The following is a 25,771-nucleotide window of genomic DNA, read 5'->3' as shown; positions in this document are numbered from 1 at the left end:
AATCACATTATTATTCTTATCTGAGGGTAAACAACTTTTAGTTCCTTTAGCAGTCAATGCATTGTTAAAGAACTGCTGAATAAAAATACCTGTATTATAAATTAGATTTAATAACGAATTAATTTAAAATTTCAATTTTTAAACTGTAACGTTAATTAATGTATTTATTTCTATGGTAAAACTCTCGCAAATACAGTAGATATCCCGATTTAAACAGTTTCAAATATATTCTTTTGTAAATTTATTAATGAGCAATTCTGAGTTTCTTTAAAGTAACACATTACGTAAGTGAGGATGTAAATGGTTGTATTAATTAGGAAATCGTTATAATAATATGCTGAAAAATAATTTGATGATGGCTGGTTTTGTTTTATTACATGTGTTTAAATAACAGAATTTATTTTATCCAATTTCTGAATGCTTTAAACGTTTAAATAGAAATTAATTTCATATAGTTTTCTTTAAATGTTAATTTATTTTTCGAGTTTTATATCTCTTCTATCAGTTTACTGTTTTTCTAGTATCGAAATCAAATATATGTCACCAAATATGACCAGATTATTAGGTAAAATATAATATTTTACACCATTTTCCTCGTTTTGTTTACAACTCATTATTATATTAGAGTATATATATATATACAGTACTAATTATAATATGAACCGTTTCGTATATTTGTTTATTTATATTTTTATGCAAAAATAGTCTTTAAAATATAGAACATCCTTGAATAATACTCGATAAAATAGAATCTGTAAATTTTTTTCTAATGCTGAATGATGTCTGCCAATTTTTAAATATCGTGTGTAAATGACCGAATTACATCGAATTAAACTTTAAATTTATCATTAGATTTTATATAGAACAATGTTAAATTAAACACATTCAAGGTCATTTTAAGCACCTTTGAGGCCCCCCTGGCCCAATTTCTTTAGAGGCATTATACAGATATACATACTGAATAAAAATATAAGTAATGAGCAGTAAGAAGGCGAGGCCCTTTACCATAATTGCGTATACCCATGTGTCATTGTGATCCTGAATACACTGAATTACTCCAAAATTCGTGATAAACATGACTTTGGTTCTTATTTTTTTTTGTAGTAAATAATTTTGAATATTTTATTATCGTATTGCTGTAAATGCTAAATTCTAAATAAATTCTGTAAATTTATATCAAAGTATTAAACATTAGCATTGTAAACAAAACAGTTTTAAAATGTAGAAAACATTTTATATATCATAATTTTGATTACTTTATTTATGAGATATATTTACTATGTAATCAAGGAAAGTTAGGAAAACAAGAATAGTTAATTAATTTTACTATGTAAATATGATAATTAATTAAGTCTCTCCCAGAAGACATCTTTCAGCTATGTTTATATTCCAGGATAATTTCATTAAATACATAAAAGATCTCTTAGAAACTTTTTAAAAAATTATTCCTCCATTAAACATTTTATTCAGTTTAATACTAACCAGAGAAAGACTAAGGTTTATCACATCAAAAGATTAAAATTAAACTTTTATTATTAATAATTAGAACTTAATAAATTTTATTGTATCCCTAAAGGTATTTGTTGATGTACAGTACAAATAGCTACTTTAAAATATTAAATTAACTGTACAGTCCTTATTTATTATGTATTGTGTTGTGTTTTACCTTAAAAACTTTTCCTTTTGTAACAATTTTAAAAAATTATAATTATTACTGATTGCTAATAAAATATAAGGTATATTAAATAACCTTGAAAACAGTAAGATTATATTCCAACTTGTTTTCATACAGAAAACTTTATTTTCCTCCTCCTTTTTGTACTTTTTAAGCTGTATTTTGAATTTAAAATTATTCCATGTAATTATAATTATAATTATTTCCTATAAAATCTTTGCTTGATAAGTGAAATTTTAATTCGTAGAATTTTTCACTGAATGTTTGAATTATTCCAGTTTTTCCTCTATCATTTTATTATTTTAAATGTTAATCTGTGAAGCATAAAACGTAGATTTTAATTTTGTTATTTTGAAAACAATTACTTATATTACGTATAAAGAAAATAAAATATGCCTTATCCTTCAATACACTCTTTCAATTGTCTAATAAAAGTTATCATGTGACGAAAATATTTTTCTCTTGAAAATTATTTTATTGAAGTTTTGATAGAATTTGAATATTTATTAACCATTTTTATTGGAACATCTGAAATTGGATTATCATAATAAAGAAATTAGTAAGGATCATAATGCAGAATTCAAAAGACATCTGTTGATCGATTGACAAAGCTTACAATTTGAGAAATTTTTTTATGGCCATTAGAAACCTACTGGAAAATTTTCTGCCTTTGCTTCGGAGACTTTATTTTGACAAATTTAGACATCTACTTCAACACTTAGTTACTAATTTGCATTATAAAGAAGCTGATAAATAGAAATTGAACTTCATAAAAATACTAACATATTAACTGCTTTGATAAATAAATGATTATCCATGTATTGAATAATGATGAAATGATATTAAAAACTTGTTTAATTTCATGTAAATCAATGTAACATTAAACAAAAGGCCGTTATAAAGTTACTGAAGCATGATTTAATTGATATTGTGAACTGTAACTGTTTATAAAAGTTGCACCGCAAACGGGAATGTTCGGTTGGCTGTGGTAACTAGTCTGCTGCCGTTCTACGTATCTTGCATGTACAAGTACGATTAAGTATTTTCGTGCCTGTTGGGCACTGTCTTATCTTTAACGTATTTTCTTTAGAGTTCGGAGAATTCTATAATATGTTCCTCTTAATAATGCTTTTCACGTATGGAGGTTATGACACGAATTTTTCTCCAAATGAAAAGTGAAATAGTATGTTTAGAAATCTCGGAAATACTGCATAAAAGGTTTTTCCCCTTCTTTTTCGAGGTTTCCCTTATTCAAATTAATTAAAACTTTCTTATTCCCTTCCTGGACTCATTGCTTTCATATTAAATTTATTATTATTATTTTTTAAATAATAACTGTAGAATGTTCGTAAAATGGTTTAGAGTTAGTTTAAATAAAATGGCCGATGAGGTTAAGGCGTTAGCCTAGCGTTCTGGGTACCCGAGATTGAATCCAGGCGAACAGCTCCCAAAAAATTTTCATGGCGGCTAGTTCTGGATCCTGTCATCACCGCCCACCGGCCACTTCTATTATTGGCCTGGCCGAACCCACGATGAATATGGTAAAAGGTTCTCTTAGTGCAGAGTGAAAAGAACCAAAATAATAATAATTAATTCAACGAAATAATTATATTGTGTAATGCCACAGATTAAAATGCAAAATGCAGATACAGAGCTATATCTATAAGACTATATAAATAAAAAAAAATATATATTTTCATAAGTTTCCAGCTTGTTAAACTGAGGAATAACGAAGAAATATACTTAAAGTAACCGTATTTAACACTGTTAAGAGCAATATTTAGCAGTACAAATGCAATTAAATTTGGTTTGACGACATTTTAGGGCATGCAGAAGATGTTTCTGTAAAAAAATTATCAACAAAATTGCAAGAAAGAAAAAAGCAATTTTATTTATGGAGACACTTAAAAATTGTAGTTTATTCAAGATATGTTGCAAATTTGGCAACCTTGAAAGATAGTATCATGCTGCGCATGTGAGAAGCATGCAGAGGAGAAATTGAGGTTGCCCGTTGAACACACTGTTCACAACAATTGAACACACATCACTTTCAGGTTTTAAACCTTTAGAATGGGGGTTTACGTTAAGCGATATCCTTATATCGTTAAGATTTTTGCATAGCACTAGTATCTTTTACACTCAAAATGTTTGTTACTTTCAGTGCCAAAAGTGCCACAGCGGTGCATTTTGATATTGTCGTTTTAATGGAAATATTTTCTGCAGATCCTGAAATATTACCACAGCAAATTTGGTTGCATTTGGACTGCTAAATACAGTATCCTTTTGGGCAGCGTTGAGTAGGGGTACTTAAATTACGATCATCCGGTATTTGCTTTAGTATCTCACAAATATTACATAAGTTATATTGTTTTTCATAGTTATGAGATTAATAACGAACGTTATTTCAGAAACGTTTGGAAAGCTAAATAATTATTTTTAAAATTTTCATGCTTTATAATCAATCTTTTGATTAGTATCAATACCAAACATTTTAGTTTTTTTAATGTGTGCTCATCGTTTATTGTATAAAAATAGTGGGACACAAAATCGGAACCATCCCGATCAACTTAGGACATTTTTATTATTATTTTTTAAACTCTTTTCGCCCTGTGGGCACTAAGAGGTTCTCTATTAGCAAGCCCATTATGGGTTCCGCCAGGCCCACAATAGTGCGGCCGGGTGGGCCCGACATATCCGGTCGGATCACCCCAGAAAAATTTCTGGGGATTTTTCGACCCGTTTGAATACGATTCCGGATTCCCAGAGCGGTAGATTGCCACTTTTACCGCTCGGCCATCCAGGACATATTATAAACCGTTTACCGTAGTATTATTTTTTATTTAAGACAAATTCGTATAAAAACTCAGCGAATTCTAAATATAAGATTTATCGTCGTAAACTGAAGCGAAGCAATAATCGAAATTAAAACTATATTTATCCATAGATGCCAGATTGGATTAGAAAACATTTTTTTTTTCAATTTCCTCTTCAGTAACGCTCTAAACCCGATCGATAAAAAAAAAAAAGAGAGAGAGAGAGAGAGAGAGAGAGATAAATTCGTGAATAAATTCTACTAATGCTTAGCTATAATTTTAAAAATTAAATTAAATAAAACTATTAAATAATTGCTACAAAATTTTCAAATACAAGCGAATAAATATAAAAACAACTTTTATGGCAGAAATCAAGGGGGCGTTTTGATACTAAACAGAGATGGCGTTGATGAGAAATACTAGTTGCCAGTAACTATCGTCTCTACCCATGCACGAGCGGGTACGGAGATGGCACCGACATCAGCAAATGGTTTCTGGGGTAAACCGACAGCGACTCTCGATTGGTGCGAAAGAAATTACGAAGTTACTTTTTATATCGCTGAATTTTGTAAGTGGTTCTTATATTATAGCTTATGCATTATAAGGACGATCACGGTCGAAACTTTAATTCAAAGCCATTTATATTGAATTTTAATGGTTGTTATGTAAAATCTCATAATGTTTTTATTGCTACAGCATTGAATTCGGTATCGTAATCGATAGAATGATTCGATGGAAACTGTATAATTTAATGGTTAATAAATATTTTGTAGTAGATATTAAAAGAATTTTTATTCTCTTTATTGAAATAGTTTTTAAATATTAAATTTTATACATCTAATCATCAAGAATTATCTTAATAGAGTTAATAATTGTACAGTATTTAAATATGTTTGTAATTGTTATCAAAACAGGAAGACTTCTATTGATCATCACAAGTGATTGTTCTGTTTTTCATGTTGTTCAGATAGGATCTCTACTGGAATGTTTAAAATGTGGGCATTGGAAAAGGAAATCTTTTGCATGCAGAGGTGAATGACATTTAATCAATTAGCTGATGGAAAAAAGATGTGGATGTGGAGTGACTTTGATTTCAACTCAAGAGTTTCTAATAATAATAATAATAATTATTGTTATTACCAAAAATAGAATACTATGCTTTTACTTTAAATATATTTAATTCAAAGCTTTTTTTTTTTATCAATTTCCTTTTAGCAAAATTACAGATGATTTAATAATGTCAATGTATATTATTGAGAATTTTCATATGTATTATTTCTAAAACAAAACTAATAATATTGTAAAATGAATTATACATTATTATTAGTTTTGTATTAGAAACAATATATTAAATTTGTTAGTCTTAGAGTACCGTATTTACTCGTGTATAAGACAATCTTGCATATAGGATGAGGTGTGACTTTATAGGTCAAAATAAAGAAAATTAGATTTATTAATACAATTCTAATTTTATTTTATTTAATCACAAATAAAATATCAAATGCACCTAAATGCACATGTCCCACAAAAATTATTGGCATTTTAAACTTTAAGGAAAAATCTTGTAAAATTGACAGCATAATTTGTTCATGTAAAGCTGGGCGGTTGGGAACCATTTTTGCCAACAGTCGAATCCACTCTGTTGATTACACTTGTGAGTTTTTCTGAATTCTGATTTCCAAATATTCATTTGTTTTTGCATGGGAATGGATTAAAACTTATATTGGGCTCCTGTGTAATTTTGGAATTTAATTTAAAAACTTTGCTTTTCCTATTGCTATTCATCTTTACTCCTGACATTACACGAAAATGATTCAAATGACCCAGATAAAATACTTTTGTTTTTAATTACCAGAGGGTGAACATTGGTAAAAAATGTGAATATACGGTTTACAAAAATTATTGCAAAAATGTAAAGAATCCTTCACATGTATAGGACAACGTAGGTTTTTGAATCAGTGAAAAACAAATAAAAACCTTGTCTCATATGCAAGTAAATATACTATATGTATGAAATTTTATTTTACTGAAATCTGTTAAAGCATGAATATATGTAAGTTAAAGTGTGTCTAAATAGAATGTTAAAACATTGGTGTAAAGTAAAAAAATGAAAAGAAAAATAACTTGTAGGTATTAATATATGAATTCCATTCTGATGGAGAATGAGATGACTTGTGTACTGAGGCTGCAGATGATTACAAGCATGAAATTACACCACATACTCTCACACCATATTCGGTGCTCGGGTAGCTTGTAGATAGTAACAACAAACCGTTCCTTGGAGGTAAGTCAAATACTCTCAGACAGCTCTCTGTAATTTGTCACTTGTGAAAATTTTCATCAAAAAAAAAAAGGTGTCTTCAATTTTCTGAAGAGAGAATAGTACTCAGAAGGCCAAGTCAAGATGACAACCAGAGATTCCAAATACTGTTACTGTGTGATAGCCTGCATGTAGCTTGGAGAAGCAGAACATGCCGTGTGAAATTTTTTGTACAGGAACTTTCATTTATGTTTTTATTGTTTTGATTGGCTTTTCAATTTGGGTGTGTGATGATGAAATCAGACTTGTCACTAGTGATGAAAAATTATTCAGAATTTTCATTTTATAGAGCTGGCAGTTCAAAACACTTTTCCACTCTTATAGTCTTCTGTTCAAAATCAGGTTTTATGGTATCTAGTATGTGCACACTTTTTGGCTTTAGCTCCAGCTCTTCAAGGAGTATTGTATGGACTGTTTTACAGTAAGGGATATCACACAAAATAAATAGATGTACAGTGGTGCCTTGTATAACGTACTTAATCCGTTCCAGGTCACATCCGTTAAGTGAAAAGTCCGTTATACGAAACACATTTTACCATAGTTAAAACATGTTAAAACATAATTCGTTCCGCAGCATAAAATAACCGTACTGTTCCATAAAAAAAAAAATGAAAACGGAGCAGTCACCGATTATTCCAGGTAGTCAGATGTTGTGAGGAGGAGGTGAAGGAACACTTTCTTTACACATTCATACAGATACAGACTTTTTACACATTGCAGCAGGTATCTTTTTATTATTTTTTAATCGGAGTCAGATTCAGGAGAGGCTACCAGAGCTTGCAGGGTCATCTCCTCTTGTTCCATCCTTTGTTTTTTGGCAGCTTGCTTCTTGAAAAACATGTCCAAGGTGGTCTGTTTCTCTCTGTTCTTCAACACCTGTCGGAAATGACGGGCAAGGGTGTCATTGTAGAGATCATTGATACTGTTGGCCTCAGTTCTGTTTGGATAATGAGTGTTGGTAAACTCCTGAACCTCTCCCCATTTGACAAGGAAGTTTTTGTCAACTTTCACTCCTTCTGATGATTTCTTGCATTGTTTCAATTGAAATCACTTTTCTGTTTTTTTAGAAGCCATGATTTGCACAACACTTGAATAAATGTAAATACCCTGCACTGAGGTGATGTACGTAATAAATAAGGGAGCAAGCCGAATCCCAGCGGGAGCTCTGTACTTTAGATATACTAATAATATATTCTAATAATACTAATATGTTATAAAAATAGCAGATTGTCATTGGCAATAGCAAACGAGTGGAAACATTATTCGCACTTGTTCGCAGAAAGTCCGTTGTTCGCCTCATGTAACTGCCGAATGGAAAGTCCGCTGTTTGCAGACAGTCTGTTGCTCGAGTCACGTAATGGCCAAACAGAAAGTCCATTGTTCGCAGCGTCTGTTATACGAGGCACCACTGTATATAATTATAACTAGTCAAAAGAAAATGCATTTTTGATTTTTTATCTATTAAATTTAAAAAATGATTATATACTATAATACATATTTATCATATTATATAATATGTAAATAGGAAAATTTTGAAACAATTTCATATAAACTTGACTTGTTTTTTAGTTTGTTGTTGCTAAATCAATAAACTCAAAAACAAGTAAAGTTTATATATGTGAGATTTTTCTGAGTCATTTAGTAGATATTTTGAAATTAAAATACTGATAATTTTTCTGACAGATAATGATTTGAATATTTTAAATTAGAAACTTTGTATTTAAATTTTCTAATATCAGAAGTTAAGTATATATATTCTATTTGAATTATTTTGATAATAGATAATAACAATATAACACTCAAATACATTCAAAAACCAGCAAATCTGTAATAATTGAGTGTTTTCAACCTTTATAAATGTCGTGTTAAAGCATATGGAGGTGCTGGAAATTTATAAATCTGGTAGGAAAGGTCAGTCTGTTAACTTCAAATACCAAGAAGCTATTTCAAATGCCTGGAAGTTGTACTACAAGTTACTTTATATACATGGACACAAGTGAGCCTGTTCCACATGTGCATAGAATATTATTGGATTATTTTTGTATTACAGGTTCTTTAATGTAAGAATAACATATATTAACACATGTTTAGTTGTATTTTATCATCTCTCCTAATGAAAATTAAATTTAGGTTTAAACATTTTTTTTTTATTAAGTACTTGTTGCTGAGCTTATATAAAGTGTGATTTTTATTTTATTTTAATCAGAGAGCACACAACATAGTTAAATTTTGTAAGATTTGAATCACTTTACTCAAAGTTGATTCCTGTATTGATTAGCTGTACTTGCTGATGAGGGTCAAAAACATTTAATTATTAAAGCTTTGCTGGGTTTTGAGATACTTGGTCTTGTATTATGTTGATAATACCAGTATAGATGGATTTAATTTGATAATGGATTTTTGCATCTGAAAAATATAATTATTATATATTATCTATAATTTTTCTCCATTTAAAGAATCCATTATTTAATTTTTTGAAATATAATTAATTATTAACAATAAGGAAGTTTAGAAAAATTTATCTCATTATCTATTTTATGTTTTGGATTTATATATACATTATATTTTAGATTTAGCATGTTTTTATATCAACAAAAACATATTGAAGTAAATACAAAACTACTTATATATTCTCTGATTTGTTATGGAAAGATATAAGGACTAAGAATTTGAGGCTGGATTCACAAAAGTGTCATTAATAATGATGTCATATACTAATAATGATATTAAAAATAAGTTTAACAATTTGTCATAGATAGGATTCACAAATTTCATCATATAGCAATGTACTGCTAATGACATAGTAATTAGCATCTTGTGTTGAGTATGTGGAAGTATCATTATCACTTCCTGTTGTCCACTGTCAGTAAGAAATTAGGGTTTACTCCATTCAGTTTAAGAACTTGTTAAGTGGCTGACATGAAAGGAAATATTAGTTAAGAAATTTTATACATTTTTTAAAAATTGGTTCATAATATTAAAGGATCATAACAGTTTTATAAAAAGAATAAATTGTGTAGTCTGGCTACAAAATATATTTAGAATATTTTACAGCAAACATACAATAAAATGTATTTTAAGAAATTGCAACAATAAAGTTGAATACAATTATGTGGGTAGCCTGAGGTAGGACAAAGTCGTACCTCTTTTTGATAGGCAACAGTTTGGTGAGAATTGCCCACTGGTCAGTGGATGGCTTGTTTATGGGTTTTTTTCTATCCCGGAAAGTCGGGATTCTTTTGTCAGGTCGAGTGGAGGAGGTGAGAGGGATTGTCGGTAAGACGTTGGCGATACTCGAATTAAAGACACCAATTAACAACAAAACAAGGATTTATTTAGATGATAACATAAATACATTGAGCTTACCTCGAGCGGACACGCGGAAATGGAGGGAAATGCGCCGAAAGAGAGTTTACATTAATGGATATCATACCTCTACGAGGAGGGGATCGGATGGTTAGACGTTTTCTAACCGGATCGGACAAGTTGCCTTGAGGAACGGACGGCGGCGATGAGGATCGGCACAGGTTTTCGGCGATCACGAGCGGTGATGACGGACCTCCTTTTTCTCGTCGTCACCCCTTTTTTATACCTTTTGTTACGTTACTGGGTTTCGCCAATCGCCGATTTTTAGGATAAGTTCCTCATGAATCATTTTTCGGGTTCCTGAGAGATAGGAAACGGCTCCATGGGAAGGAAATATGTATATCCTTTTTTGTAAAATTTTGAAAAATGAAGTTTTTCTTTGTTTAACTATAATAAAGATATTTAATTTAATTTGAACTTCTTTATTTAATTTTATTTTTATCAGTCCGACCCTCACAATTACAAAGATATTTTACATAGGAAATGTTAGATTCATAAAATATATTGGCCTAATTTATCTTAGAATTTGATTGTTATTATTGAATATAAATGTCAAAAAATCTTAGGCATAAAATAGTGCAACTGAGTTCATTACTAATAAAATAATATACTTTAATCTGATTTTACACAATGCATTGCATATACTATATACGATCAAACATTGGTTTTTGAAGGATTCACTTTTCAAAGAAATTGGTTCACAAACAGAATTTTGAAGTCATAATTTCACCGGTTGCCGAACAACCTACTCGGCAAGAGCCAGCCACAGATTAAGAGACATAGATGGTCAAATCCTTCTACTTCCAACATTAAAGAAAGTTGAAGGCTCAACCAATGAACGACAGGGCTAATGATTCAGAAGTTAGTGGTACAAAGATTGCCTCGTGTCATTAGACGTCACATGACTCATTGGTGACGTTGCTATTTAAATCAGATTTCTATGTGCATGCAAGAAATATACTAATTCTGTTTGTTTGGTATGTGTTGCAGTTGAATTTAAATCAAATTAATTAATAAAAATCACATTAATTGACATTCTTATAATATAAATAGCATTTAAGAATTTGTTTAGTGGTGTTTAAGTGAAATTAAATAACAAAAATATATTATTAAATATAATTTCGTTATTATTTCTCATTAGTATACAATTGGTGTTTGTATTATATTTAACAGTATTAATTAAATGCATGAACTTTTAATGAACATCTTTTAGAAAGGTAATGAATACTGCTAAAAAAGTAAAAATGGGGCTCCTTAGGAGGTCAGGAATGGATTAATTCAGTTTGTGTTGTTATTTATAAAACAGAAGTGGACAGCACACCGACCATTTAATAGGAGAAAGTTTTTATCATACAGGCGTTAAATTACAAATAAATGTGGCGAGACCGACAAGAGCTTTCGACGATAATTATTTTCGTCTTTATCAGGTCATTAAAAACGGTTAAATTCCTTTTTTGACTACAAATAACCGACTGTTCCAAGTGTATTAACGTTTTGGAATGAAAGCAACAGTAGAACATAAAATAATTTTTAAATAAAAACACGCGCTGTTATAATGCGCACGTGCTATGTGCCTCCAAATTGTGGAGTTAGATATGTTGTTTTAGATAGTTATACAAATTAATCCACAAAGGTTGAAAATCAAGTGTGGGGGTGTTGCAGTTTGTATTGTTCCTTATGGGAAAATTAGTTTTAGTTTTAGAACAACTTTTAGAAACAAATTGTTTGGAAACAGAGATTTGACTATCTTATTATCTAGATGATGTTACTTGATTAATATGATCAGTTTTTCTGTAATGGATTGGACTCTTATTGTCGTTATGAGAATATTTTAATACACTTAAAACACAAGTATCCATTAGAGAGTGGTGTGTACTCTCTTAGTATGTAAACAATTGGTGCTCCTTAATTAAATTAAGAATTACTTCTCTCGATAAACAATAATATCTAATAAGTTCAAAAATTATATCATCATCAATATTTACAAAATTATTTCTTCTGCCATCTTGAAATTGTGAATAACATCATCTCTGATGCTGTTGTAAAATAACAGTGGATCAATGAGAATTTGGTTAATGCCATGTTTCATGAATATGCTAAAATATTATTATAACCTATATAACAACAAAATACCATCATTGTTTAATCCAGCTCTTAATTTGTTCTTTTTATTTATGTTTTAATACTGTATAGATTTTTAACAAATACTAAAGAGATTACATAGATTGTGACATTTGCTATTAAATTGAACCTTAGCATTGTTTTAGATGTTTATGTTGACATAGAAACAACATACTGCACATCAGTTTGTTTCAAATGAAATATGCCATATTCATCATATATTGTATCAATATACAGTAGATCCCCCTATAAGACGATAGATACGTTCCGTTCTTTATGAATCAATTTTGTAGGAATCATAGTTTACGGACTACGGCTGTTTGAAAGGTTTTCTTTCATAAAATTAATCGATTCTAGACTAATTCGACTCAACATTTCCAAAATACGTATATTTTTTTGAAAATAATCCGTATAAACTACGTTATAAACAAAAAATTGTAGGATTGCTTACCGAGTGTGTACCGTTCGACTACGCCCGTTGCTAAAGCTTGGTTTCGTCGCGGAACAGCGCATCAAACCGCGGCCGCGATTTCTGATATTATTTTTCTGCGAAAACTTCGTTGACCTTTGGAGACATCCTTAATATAAATAATTTTTATGGCCGTTAAATAAGAAATGTTTCTTTCACAAGAAATGTATAAAATTACAGTACTGGACAGACGATAGGTCGCCTAACTCGCCGTAGCGTGACGCTAGACGGCGAAAAATATATATTTAATTATAATAAAGTTACAATAAATTAAGTTAATATATAATTATATATACAGTACCTAATTTATATATAATTAATATATAATTATATGTACAGTACCTAATTTATATATAATTATATGAACAGACGATACTAAACTCAATTTATCCGCCTAAACGTCCGTAGCGTGGCGCTACGGACGGCGGGAAAGTAGTTCGGCTGCCCGATGACGTTTTACGTATTATAGGAGTTATTTTTACCATTGTTTATGGATACTGCCACAATTTTTATAGGAATCATAACTATAGGAAACGGTTTTATAGGGGGATCTACTGTATCTGATAATAGATGATGATCTGGTCTGGTGTACATTGATTTCTTGTTTTGTGGAAAGTATGTAAGTGCACTTTGAAGTTGAGTATGCAACCAAGCCAAATTCATGTTAAGTTGACCCCCTCTATAACGCAGTAGATACGTTCCACTTTATAAGAATTTCATGTTGTAGGAATCCTTAAATACATGAGCCAATCACAGCCCAGCACATGTGCAGTTTACGGACTACGGCTGTTTGAAAGGTTTCCTCCATAAAATTAATCAATTCTAGACTAATTTGACTTAACATTTCCAAAATACGTATATTTTTTGGGAATAATCCGTATAAACTATGCTATAAACAAAAAAAATTTGTAGGATTACTTACTGAGTGTTCACTGTTTGACGACGCCATTGCTTAAGCTTGTTTTCGTCGTGGAGCAGCGCACCGAACGGCAGGTGCGTTTTCTGATAAGTTATTTTTCTTTGAAAAATTTGCTGAACTTTGAAGACATCATTACTAGAAATAATTTTTATGGCTGTTGAATAAGAAATGGTTTTTTCACAAGAAATGTGTAAAATTACAGTACTGTATTAGATTTACAGTACCTAATTTATATACCATACAAACGATAGTAAACTCAACTTACCTGCCTAAACTCTTCGTAGCGTGTAAGTAGTTCGGCTGCTCATCCACTATTGGTCCAGATTCGACCAATCCTGTCATGACACGAGTCATCGATGACGTTTTACCGCATTTTACGAGTCACTTTTAGCGTCTTTATACGAATACGGTCGCAATTTTTTTGCTGCGATATACAAATCCGCATTATATGAACCTGTGTTATAGGGGGTCTACTGTATTTTTCTTTATTAGTTCAAATTGAGGCATAATGCAGTTGAACATTTAATATAGCATTGGACAAGAAACAGCATGCAAAAGAATGCAGAGTGCTGGTTTCAAAAATTCCTTGCAAAAGACATGAACCTACATGTGGTTGTCCAGCCAAATCATCAACATTGATCAAGGAATGTCATTTGGCATAATCAAGTAAATGTGAGATGGCTGCTAAATTTCGTGTTTATTATTCAACAGTGTTCAGACATTTGATTGCTCTAGGAAAGGTCAAAAAGTTGTATAAATGGATGCCTCATGGGTTAAGACAAAAACAACGTGAACCACCTGGAAGTGTACTGTACATTTCTGTCCTGAAAAGACAAAAGGGATAATGGATTTTATAATGATCATTAATGCTGACCATCCAAATTCAAATCAATCATTGGATGCTGAATCATCCGAATATGTAGCAAAGTTAAGTCCATACTGACAGAAGGTTATAGTGACTACATGATCTGCTGCTGGTACTGTCAATTTCTTGTTCTTGAAACAATGTATTTAAAATTTAAAAAATTATTCCAAAACTCTTAAAATATAATTATTATTAGTCACTCAGTCTAACAAAACTGGAATTATTAACAAAATGACATATAATACCTTTCACACTTTTCCAGCAGTATGTTTTAATGTTTGCTTGGTTTATATTTGGATATACATTAAAACATTATATTACTCAAAAAGTGTGCAAAGTGTTGTTATTCATTTTATTATTATTAATTTTATAATTTCAAAAGTTCTCTGGATACAGTTTTTTATCATCATATACTCTATAAGTATATTATAAAAATAAAGATTTAAAAGAAACTTAAATTTAGAAAAGTCAAATAAAATTTGCTAATGAAACAAATTTTTGAGCAGGTAGGCATGCAATAACATTGAGGGTTGCATACTTGACTGTTTAATGTCAATATTTAACTCCTGAAATATGAATTCCTATTTGCTTTTATAATCCATTTTTTCAAAGAACCATATTTTATTAAATTTTATGAAATAATAATAATTAGTAATAATAAGATTTTTGCATTTTTTATTTAATGAAATAATTTTTCTTCAAGGCTAACTTATAATAATTTTTTTATTTTTCAGGGAATACTCTAAGTAATCTTGCTATGTTATTGCCAGCAATATGGGGTGGGTGGCAAGCTTGGAAAGATGGCTTAGAATTAAGATTTCTTCTAAGTCATTTTTTTCTTTTAGGTATGTATATAAAATTAAATTTAATATTGTTTGGAAGTATTTAGTTTATTATTATTATTGTAAGAAAGATACGTAATTTTTTCTTAAATAATCTAAAATAAATTTTCAAATATTTATTTCAGAAATTTCTTAATAATTTAAATTTCTTTTTAATTTGTTAACTTCAAAAATTTCTTTTAATATAATTTAATTTTTGAAAATCAAGATTCCCAATTTTTGTTAAAGATAATTTTAGTTTAGATTTGAAGTTTCTTAAGATTATTATTTGCATATTTTATTTAACCTTAATGCTGAAATTGGAACTGATTTTTTTTATTTTTTTATACCTGGCATAAAGCTAGACGAACATCAAAGGAAGATGGCTTGTTTATTTTATTTTTCATTCTTCAAATTCTTTGTTTATAATGAAGGCTTACTTTATATTTGTTGCTAAACCAAATTAAATGTGGTCCAGGCAAAAAAACGGTGGTTATTTCTGTAGAATTAACTTATGAAGTTTCATCAATTTTTGAGGAATATTTTTTTGAAAAATTGATTTTTAAAAGGAATATAAAGAAAACTGCACCATTGATAAATACATATCTATTACTTGTAAGAAATTCTTGTTTATTATTGTGATTATTATGTTGTGAATGTTATGCTTAGCTGATACTGGTGCCAAGTTTTATGCTAAAGTCAAGGCATAGCTACCCAAACAAGTATAGCATTAAGCCTCTGTGTTATTGGTATATGTGTCAATGTCTAAAAACTTCCTAATAATGTGATTGTTCAATATTATGGCTTTTTGTAATGCCATGTATATGCTTATATTAAGATTTAACATTTCTGGACATTTGTGTAGTGTATGTGGTGTAACTCCAGTAGAAGAGAGGACAGTAGGCATAATATATACTTTATCCTTCCTCTTTATTTCTTGGGCAAGTGGAGTGTTCTTGATTTTTTTTAGTGTGAGCATTTTTTATGTTATGAGTGCTTGAAATCGAGATGTCTATTATATAAGTGATCTTACTGCATATGTCAATGAAAGTGATGTCAGGTTTATTGTGATGAATTGTTTTATTTGTGATTATAGCTCTGTCGTAGTATATTTTGTATGTCATTTTCTAATACTGCCTATAGTATGATACTTGGGTATATAATAATCTATGCTTTGTGCAAGCTCTTGTTATATAATACACCAAGAGCTTGCACAAAAGCATAGATTATTATATTCCCCAGTATTATGCATATGTATATAGTCTGTTTGTGCAAAGAACTTGCAACCAGAGGTTATATTGTGTTGTTTCTGGCAGAATGTGGCATTTTCTGCAAGAGTCATTTGTGAATAATGTATCCTTCAAACTGTGTTTTCTGTAGTTTGTGTTTATGATCTTATCTTGAATGGCAACCATAAAGCCCTCAGTCTCTCCAAACAGGCAACCCCTAGTCAGCCAGTAGTTTGATACAGTTTTTTCGACATAGTCCTGAGCTAGGTTGTAGGCATGCCTTCCATGAAGTGCCTTTTGGACCCATAACTGCTTAGTGATGTCTATGTTATTTAGGTGTTGAGCTATGTCTAAGACATAGCTCAACACCTAAATAACATAAATAATGTTCATAATAAATAAACAATAAGTAATGCTCAGAATGTAAGTTTAGAAGTATGTGGTTACTATCTGCCAGGGTTACAGCTTTATGTTTTCTTGATGTTTCTTGTTTTTTGTGGAAAAACTGCAATGTCAATTTTTTGTTTGTAGTGCAGGTTTATCATATTCATCAGGCCATGCCACCTTCTTTACAAGGATGAGTTAGTCTTTCTATGGATGATTTCAGGTGATATTGACTATGTTTAGTAAGTGTTGTTCTGTTTTCCTTCAGAAGTGCTAGAGATCTGTACATGTCTAGTGTATAACTCCAAAAGAATAAGTGAGTACAGGGATAACATAAGTATTAATAGCTTTAACAGTACATTTAGGTGTGTTTTTAGTACTGCATGTAGTCTGTTTAGGTATTTGAGTGTTAATGTTTGTTTTGTGTGTGCATGATCTGTAAGTTTGGCCTGTTGTAATCCTAAATATTTGTAAAATTTGCCCTCTTCCATGGACTCAGTATCTCCACTTTTGAGTACAAAGTCTCCTTTCTTCATAACTCCTTTTTTCAATGTGTAGTGTTTTGCATTTGTCTAGACCAGTGGTTCCCAACTTATTTTTATCATGGAACTCCTTTCACCCTTAGTAAAAAATATTAGAACCCTGACAATATTTAATGATTATAGATAAAACAGCAAATAGAAACAACAAAAACAGTTTATTGCAAATGTAAGAAAAATGAGCTATTATATATTATGACGTTGTCATAATGATGAGCTTTATAATCATAGTCTTAATTTATTCAATTTTTTAATTTAAAATATATGTTCTCCATCTCAAATTAGTAGTGTCTTGCCCCTGTACATCATACTTTTCCTGATAACAACAGTCATGCCAGTCATCTATATAACTTTTAACAGGGGAAATTTTTGAATTGACTTCCAATATAGACCAGAAGTTTGTGTATGGTTAATTGGGGGCCTCCTGCCACTAAGCTTTCCATATCTGGTCTTGACTTTCATATATCTAACACTGTTCTTTAGATTAAAGGAGGACAGACAGACAGATAGACAATAGTGAAAATTTATAGTGTACATTTACAGAAGAATTTTCTACATGTATCGTCACCAGGGGGCAGCTCTTCTAAAAATATACATTTTCCGGTGCCAATTTCTAGTAGATAAAAAGCAGCCAAAACCCCAAAAGAAGGTATAGATGGATGTAAGCAGGACAACTGTATGTCACCAGTTCCTTTTTTCAGAAATTTTTGTAATTTTAATTGGATGTGTTTTGTGTTTTTTAAAAGGACTCTTTGTAATTTTCCGGTGACAAGCAGCCTACAAAGAAAGGTCAGTCGCCAAGAATGTGTTAGTCTTGGAACACACAAAATATAATACATGGTGATCCTTTTTGGACAGTTTTGTCTTCAATTTTATTAAGAAAATTTATAGGTTTAAAATTTTCAAATTGCAGTCCAAATACTTAAAATATCACAAAACAACTGTAGTGAAAAACTCTAATAATCTTTGATATGCCCATTTATATGCTGTACCATTGTGCTACAACAGACTACAGATGATGGGACGTTAATAAATTAATCTCTTGGCAACAAGTGACACTCGTCTGACATGAGTGTCTTGTCAGTAGTATCATAGTATTTACAGTACCATCAGGCATCTGACTGGCCACTCCCATTATTAGATTTAATAGGCTTGCACTATAGATATTGACAAATTAAAGTATATTTAATGACTATATATATAAAGTTATATATATATAGATAAAGTTTCATTTTGTATTATTTTCGTACTAAAATATTGAATTCAATGTTTCTATAGATCATTTTCATATCATAGACCTTTTTTTCATGTACGCATATAGAGTAATTTATTTTTTCATAATTAAAATTGTTTCTTTCATCAAATTTATCATATCTTTTATGTATCCTAAAATAGAATAATTTAATTATATGCAAAATATATTAGGTTATTTGGAAAGTAATTTCGTTTTTTTTTACCACTAGACGGATTAGTTGTATTTTTCCCGCCATTTTTATTCTAAACTGTATTATCATTATATATTTTGACAGCTAACATTTTAAGGCTTATTTGTAAAAAATTTTGTTTGATTTTCTGCAATTGTTTATTTTTTGTGTCCCATCAAATATGGAAGATCGAAAGCAGCATTTTCGGCATATTTTGCTCTTTTATTACCGAAAAGGTAAGAATGCTGTTCAAGCGAGAAAAAAATTGTGTGACGTGTATGGAGAAGATGTATTGACAGAACGACAGTGCCAAAACTGGTTTACAAAATTTCGTTCTGGCAATTTCAATATTGAAGATGCACCACGTTCTGGATGGCCAGTTGAAGCCAATGAAAACAAAATAAAGGTACTGATTGAAGCAAACTGCCGAATAACAACACGTGAAATCACTAAGAGATTAAATTTGTCAAATTGAACTGTTTATGATTACTTGAAACAAATTGGTTTCGTTTCAAAGCTTGATATATGGGTTCCACATGTTCTTAAAGAGAGATGCTCTCTTTGGTGGGATTTTAAGGAAATTTTTTTTTGGAGCTTTTACCAGACAATTTAACAATTGATTCGAAAGTGTACTGCCATCGAGTAAACAAATTGAGTAATATCATCAAACAGAAAAGGCGGCCAGAATTGATCAACAAAACAGGTGTAGTGTTTTACCACGATAATGTCAAATTTCACACAAGTTTGGTAACTCGTCAGAAACTGTTATAACTTAGATGGGACGTGCTATCGCACCAACCATATTCGCCAGATCGAGCACACTCAGATTATTACTTGTTCCGGTCTATACAAATTTTTTTTAACTGTAAGACATTTACTTGAAATGACAATGTCAAAAATCACTTGGATCAGTTTTTTGTAAGCAACGATCAAAACTTTTATGAATGCTACTACCAGAAATGATGACAACAGGTATTTGACCAAAATGGCCGATAAATAATTCAACAAAATATTTTTATTTATTATAAAAATATTGTGTTTTTTTCCACGGAAAAAAAACGAAATTACTTTCCAAACAACCCGATAGTATAAATGATATCCATGAAATAGTTTAATTAGAAATGACTTCTATAAAAATTTAATTGTAAAACATAAATAATGCTATTATTAAATTTTATTATACTATAGAACTGTATTATTAATTTTATTTAGTTTTATAATTTTGACAGTAGTGTCACATACTTTTAAAAAGTCTAGAAAATATACCAGTACATAACAATCTTGTATAGTTATCATTCTACTTTCTAAAATCTGTTTGAACAAAAGCTTTTATACATAAAATTTCTTCTGGCTTTTTTTCTTTCTCTATATTGAATTTTACAACTTACATATTTTTAACTTATTTAAATTCCTAATTATTTTATTAGTAATTTTAATAAATAACTAAAAATAACAATCTTGAATAATTAAAATACTAAAAGTAATAACGTTGAAATGATTACTGTATTTATAGATTCATGAATACTATTTCTTGAAAACTAAACATGATTAAAGTCCATATTTTCAATCTTTCGGATTTTATTGCCATCAATACTTGTATTAAATAATAATTATATCCTGTGATAAGTTTACAACACAGTAACTGGTTAGACTCTGATTTTGGCTTTATGTTGTATTTCAATCAAATTAATTTAGTTTGCACCGTTACTATTTTTGATTTTTTGTCCTGAACTTAAATGTTTTCATGTGTGTATCAAATGATAATCTTTTATAATGTCACTGCACTTCAATTATCTTAAACTTTAATTCCAAAGTCATTTGCTTTTATGTGACATCATATGTGTATATGAATTAAAATGAAGTGTACAATAGAATGTACAGCTTTTACAGTATTTAATATATTTTTGCTCATTCACTTGTTGAGTGATCATTTGCTGCACTTCTCCATCAGCAATTGAATGCAGATTAATTTATAGTACAAACTGATGTTTTGGGCCATAAATCTATATATTTATTGAAAGGATAACATTATTATGCTATAATTGATTGCCACTATTGACATAATCAATTGTAAAATAAATAAACAATTGCATCATCATAGGAGGATAACCATTGAATAGTAAACTCAAAAAACAACATTAAAATATACCCAAATTTAAAAGGCAGAATTGTTCTAAAATTCAATTCTAATTATTTGAGAACTTGATTATGATCACTTGAACTGATTATGAAGTTAGCACACCCTTCTGAACTGTTTTTCCTGGCTATTTCTTTAATGGATGAAAATTGCAAATTTATATTATCATTAAAATATTTTCAATAAAAAAATTATTAAATAATACCTAACATTATATAAATTTTTCAGTTGTTGGATGTGGTTCTTGGTGGTTTCATATGACACTTCAGTATGGAATGCAAGTAAGTTAATATTCTATAGTATTATTAACTTAAAACTTCAAATTTATTGCAAAATATTTGGAAATCAGAATTCAAAGAAACTTGTAAGTGTAATCAACAGAGTGAATTCGACCATTAAGAATTGGCAAAAGGGTTCCCAATTGTTTGGCTTTACATGAGCAAATTATGTAATTGATTTTTACAAGATTTTTCCTTAAAGTTTAAAATGCCAGTAATTTTTGCTAGACAATGTGTGCAATTACGTGCATTTGATATTTTATTTGTGGTTAAACGAAATAAAATTACAATTGTATTGATTAATCTAATTTTCTTTAGTTTGATCTTGAAAGTCACACCTTGTCCTATATGCGAGATCATCTTATATTCGAGTAAATGCGGTAAAATAATTTTTGAAGGTCACTAAAAGTAGGATAACTTTATATAACACTGTATAAATGAAACTGCTTTCTTCAGGAAGCCAAATTTATTACAACAAGATTTTTATCTATTTTAGGTCATCTTTAGCTTTAAATTGCAAATGTTCAAAAATGAAATGTTTATTACTAACAGGTTTATTCAGAATAATTTTGGCATTTCAGACAAGCCTAAGAACAGTGCCAATGTACTTATAAACATTATGATGCCATTTTAATATCACTTTTTTTTTATGATTCCTGAGGCAGTTCCTCTCTGCCTCATCTATTGACATGGCCCTGATTACCAAGTTTACATAAATCAAATACTGATATTTGAAGTTATGTAATATATAAAAAAGTTATAAATTGTAGAATATTCTCACAATATAAATATTATAATAATAACACTTTTAAAAAAATATGTAACAACATGCAAGTTAATATCAAGACTGTGTGAAAGTGCAAAACAAAGACAAAAAGGCATAAAAAAAAAGCCATAACATTAAGATGTTAAAAGACATTTTAAAAAACTTAAAATTATTAGAATTTGCATGTAAAGTGTTTCACTAGATTGTAAAAATTAATGTTGTCTAATGTTAATTATTGAGTCTAAGACAAATTAATATTAAGATAACTAATTTATTGTTGTTTTGTTATATTTATATTCCAAGAATATTTTATGATTTATAAATTAATTTATAATTTTAAATATTTTGTTTTTACTCTTTGCCCTGTGGACACTAAAAAGACCATTTTTTCCATACCCATTGTGGGTTTAGCTAGGCTTATAATGGAGACAACTGGATGGGATCTGACATATCCAGGATGGACCATCTATAAAAATTTTCTAGGATTGTTTGCCTGGATTCAATCCTAAGTCTTCAGAGTTGATATCTTAACCACTTTGGCCATCTAGCCATCAATATTGATATTTGATTTTTGTAAGCTTTCTAACACGCATTTATTTTTAGACCAAATGATTGCCAAATTATATTGGGCCATACTACTACTATTATTAATTACTTAGCAATTAATTAAAAATATGTAGTAGTAGTAATATAGCTTGATATAATTCTGGAATCATTTGGCTTTAATATATAACTGTTGGGTTTGACTGTTCATTTTTAGACATTTGCAGTCTCAAACCCAAGATAACTTAAGATAGATTGAAAACATTTGTTTTAATAAATACATTTAGTTTTCTGAAGAAAGCAATTTAATTTATATAGTTTACCAAATTATGCCAGTTTTCACATAATTTGTTTATATGGCACTGAAATATTGTAAATGTAACCAACTTATGATGATGATGATTGCATGACAGTTGCAGGGAAGATAACTGAGGGCATTAATGACATTCCTTGTTACATGAACCGTAGCCAGTTTAGGTATAAAAAAAATTGTTTCAAAAATAAAACTGGAAAGTAATTGATGGCTTGTTGCATAATTTTTCAAACAAATCAAATGTTTCAACTATAATAAAAAATAGTGCATATAATAATAACTGTATATATTAATATAACATAATATAACTCATTGTAATTCACTTTGGAACTCACCTATACTGATTGTGATTTCTGATTGATAACATTAAGCATGGTAATTAAATAAGACTACAATTAGTGAAAATTTTAATCTTATTGACTCTAACATTAAAAGGACACATTAAAAGAATTTTTAAAATGTATAACTTGAAGATTTAATTAAACTATATAATGATTATTTAGGTTATTGTTGATAATATAGTTAAAACTATAATTCATTTTTTATCATTAAATTATATTTATTATTTTAAAAGACTATAAGTATAATTTATACTTCTGTATATACCCATTAGCATATCCCGAAACAAATAATTTAATTATATATTTTAGATATGCTAATTCTGTTAACTCTTTTTATGATTATAATAATCAGATTTTATTTTATTTAGATTAATACTATTACATTTATTTTTTAAATAAAAAAATTAAGTATAGTCAATATTTAACAATAAAAATATATGATATTGAAATGTAAACAATTTTGTGAGTGTTGTAGATATAATAATTGAACATACTGTAAGTGAAAATACTGATTTATTTGCCATCAATTTGTTGAATCTTTCTTGTTATATTTGTGGGATTAATTTTAATTTTTCTGTTAGATAAATGCTTTTCTTATAAAATATATATCATATAAATTTTTTATTTTATGAACTATTATCTAACACAGGGGTCGGCAACCTTTTGAGTCGGAAGAGCTGAAATTACAATTTACAAAATTTCAAAGTTTTTAAAGAGCCACAAAATTTTTTCTTGCCAACAATAAATAGTACTCGCATAAATAAAAGTTTTTTGATAAAAAAACTAATCTATTTATTCATAAGAAAAAGTATCTATTTATTCATATATAAGTAGTGTTTTTCACAACAAATTAGATAATAGAAACATCCGACGACAGCGTCATTCGAGAGCTTCCGACGGACTGACGACAGTGACGACGCGTGTCACGGGGGAGGGGTGCGGTGAAAAGCGAGTACAAGTGGCTGAGAGATAGAATCGGTGCCTAATCCTCGTTAATCGATTCAGAACGATTTTTAAATGTTTTTTTTTTTTTTTTTGATAAAATAAATATTTGCGTATGGAACTAAAGAGCCACAGCTTCACACCCAAAGAGCCGCATGTGGCTCGCGTGCTGCAGGTTGCCGACCCCTGATCTAACATAATGAATTTAAATATATATATATTTATTTAAATATTTAAAATTCATTTTAATTTTTTTTATTTCATATTTATTGCACCTTTTGTTTCATTAAGAAAATCTATATATATAAAAATTTCTTTAGATTTTAAGACAATCATATCTATTAAATTTAATCAATTATCTAGTTATTAATTTCTAAACATTCAAAACACTAAATTAAATATTAGAAGATATGTTTAAAGCCTGTAAATATATACATAAGTCATTTAAGTTACAACTCCAGTTATTCATGGGAAGCTACATTAAGCATTAAAAATGACAGTGATCAGATCCAAATATTTGAATTATTTTCTCCATTTCATTAAGCATTTCAATAAATTGGCTGTTTTTATAGTTTATTTTTTAAAATTATTATTTATTGAAAATTATTAATATTAAATATAAAAGATTTAATAATTGTTTTTGAAATTATTTCAGTTATTTGATGAATTACCAATGGTTTGGGGTAGTTTGATATTAGTATATGCCTTGTAAGTATAATAATGAAAGTTTTAATAATTATTTCAGTGAAATTGTTTCTAAAATGTTCAATATAGACTTTCTTTTAATACTAACATGCAACACTTTTGGTAATAAATTTTTCATTACAAATTAACTATATAATGTTTCTAAAATCTGCATGCACACTGCTTATAAACTTATAATAGATATTTAATTATTTTATTCTTATTAATCTAAAATCAAAATGAGCACTATGAATATTATGCAATTAACATTTCTTTTAATTAATGCTTGCTGTACTTACTTACTTTAGAGCTGAGGTTAACAGTCCTCCAAAAAAGCGAAATGTTCCATTAATAATTGGGTTAATACTTTATGGACTTGTAGTAACTATTGTAAGTAATTCTCTTATAACTGATCATGAAATGAAATACTATCATATTAAAAATATAGTAAATCTTGAAAAATGTTTTTAGCAGATAATAAATTAGATTAAAATTTTATTATAATAGTTTTGTATTTAAATTTGATTAATGGATGTTTCCAGTTCAGCATTTCCTTCTGTTTTAAATTTAATTTCTATTTATAAGTGTGTATAGAATAGGATGAATTAGATAAATATATACTATGTGAAAAATAATATTACATATGTAATTTAATTATTCTATAATATAAAAACTGTCATCTATGTGTGTGAATTCCTTATAACTCCTGCAATTTTTGTCCAATCCAGATGAAATTTTGGTTATATTTGTTTTATATTCTGATGGAAACTATAGTCTACTTATTTTGTGGAAATATTTATTAGCTATAGAATAAATATTTTA

The 25,771-nt window shown here is 29.0% G+C and overlaps 1 protein-coding gene across 2 annotated transcripts in view; it reads left to right on the top strand.

Moving 5' to 3' along the window:
- LOC111626051 (alkaline ceramidase 3-like) overlaps positions 1-25,435 on the top strand; it is a 44,852-nt gene extending 19,417 nt beyond the window's left edge. For both annotated transcript variants that reach the window (XM_023369328.1, XM_023369329.1), the window contains exons 3-7: positions 4,857-5,056; positions 15,283-15,393; positions 21,311-21,363; positions 24,921-24,973; positions 25,258-25,435. In XM_023369328.1, coding sequence (XP_023225096.1) covers positions 4,957-5,056; positions 15,283-15,393; positions 21,311-21,363; positions 24,921-24,973; positions 25,258-25,420 — 480 coding nt within the window. In that variant the 5' untranslated portion in view covers positions 4,857-4,956 and the 3' untranslated portion in view covers positions 25,421-25,435. The remainder of the gene's footprint in view (positions 1-4,856; positions 5,057-15,282; positions 15,394-21,310; positions 21,364-24,920; positions 24,974-25,257) is intronic.
- The last annotated feature ends 336 nt before the right edge of the window (positions 25,436-25,771 follow it).

This window comes from Centruroides sculpturatus, unplaced genomic scaffold (genome assembly GCF_000671375.1).
Source record: "Centruroides sculpturatus isolate CEXI.00-Female unplaced genomic scaffold, Cexi_2.0 scaffold350, whole genome shotgun sequence".
In the NCBI taxonomy this organism is placed as follows: Eukaryota; Metazoa; Arthropoda; class Arachnida; order Scorpiones; family Buthidae; genus Centruroides; species Centruroides sculpturatus.
Note: the sequence above shows the minus strand (reverse complement) of the source record. Positions and strands in the feature narration are given on the sequence as shown.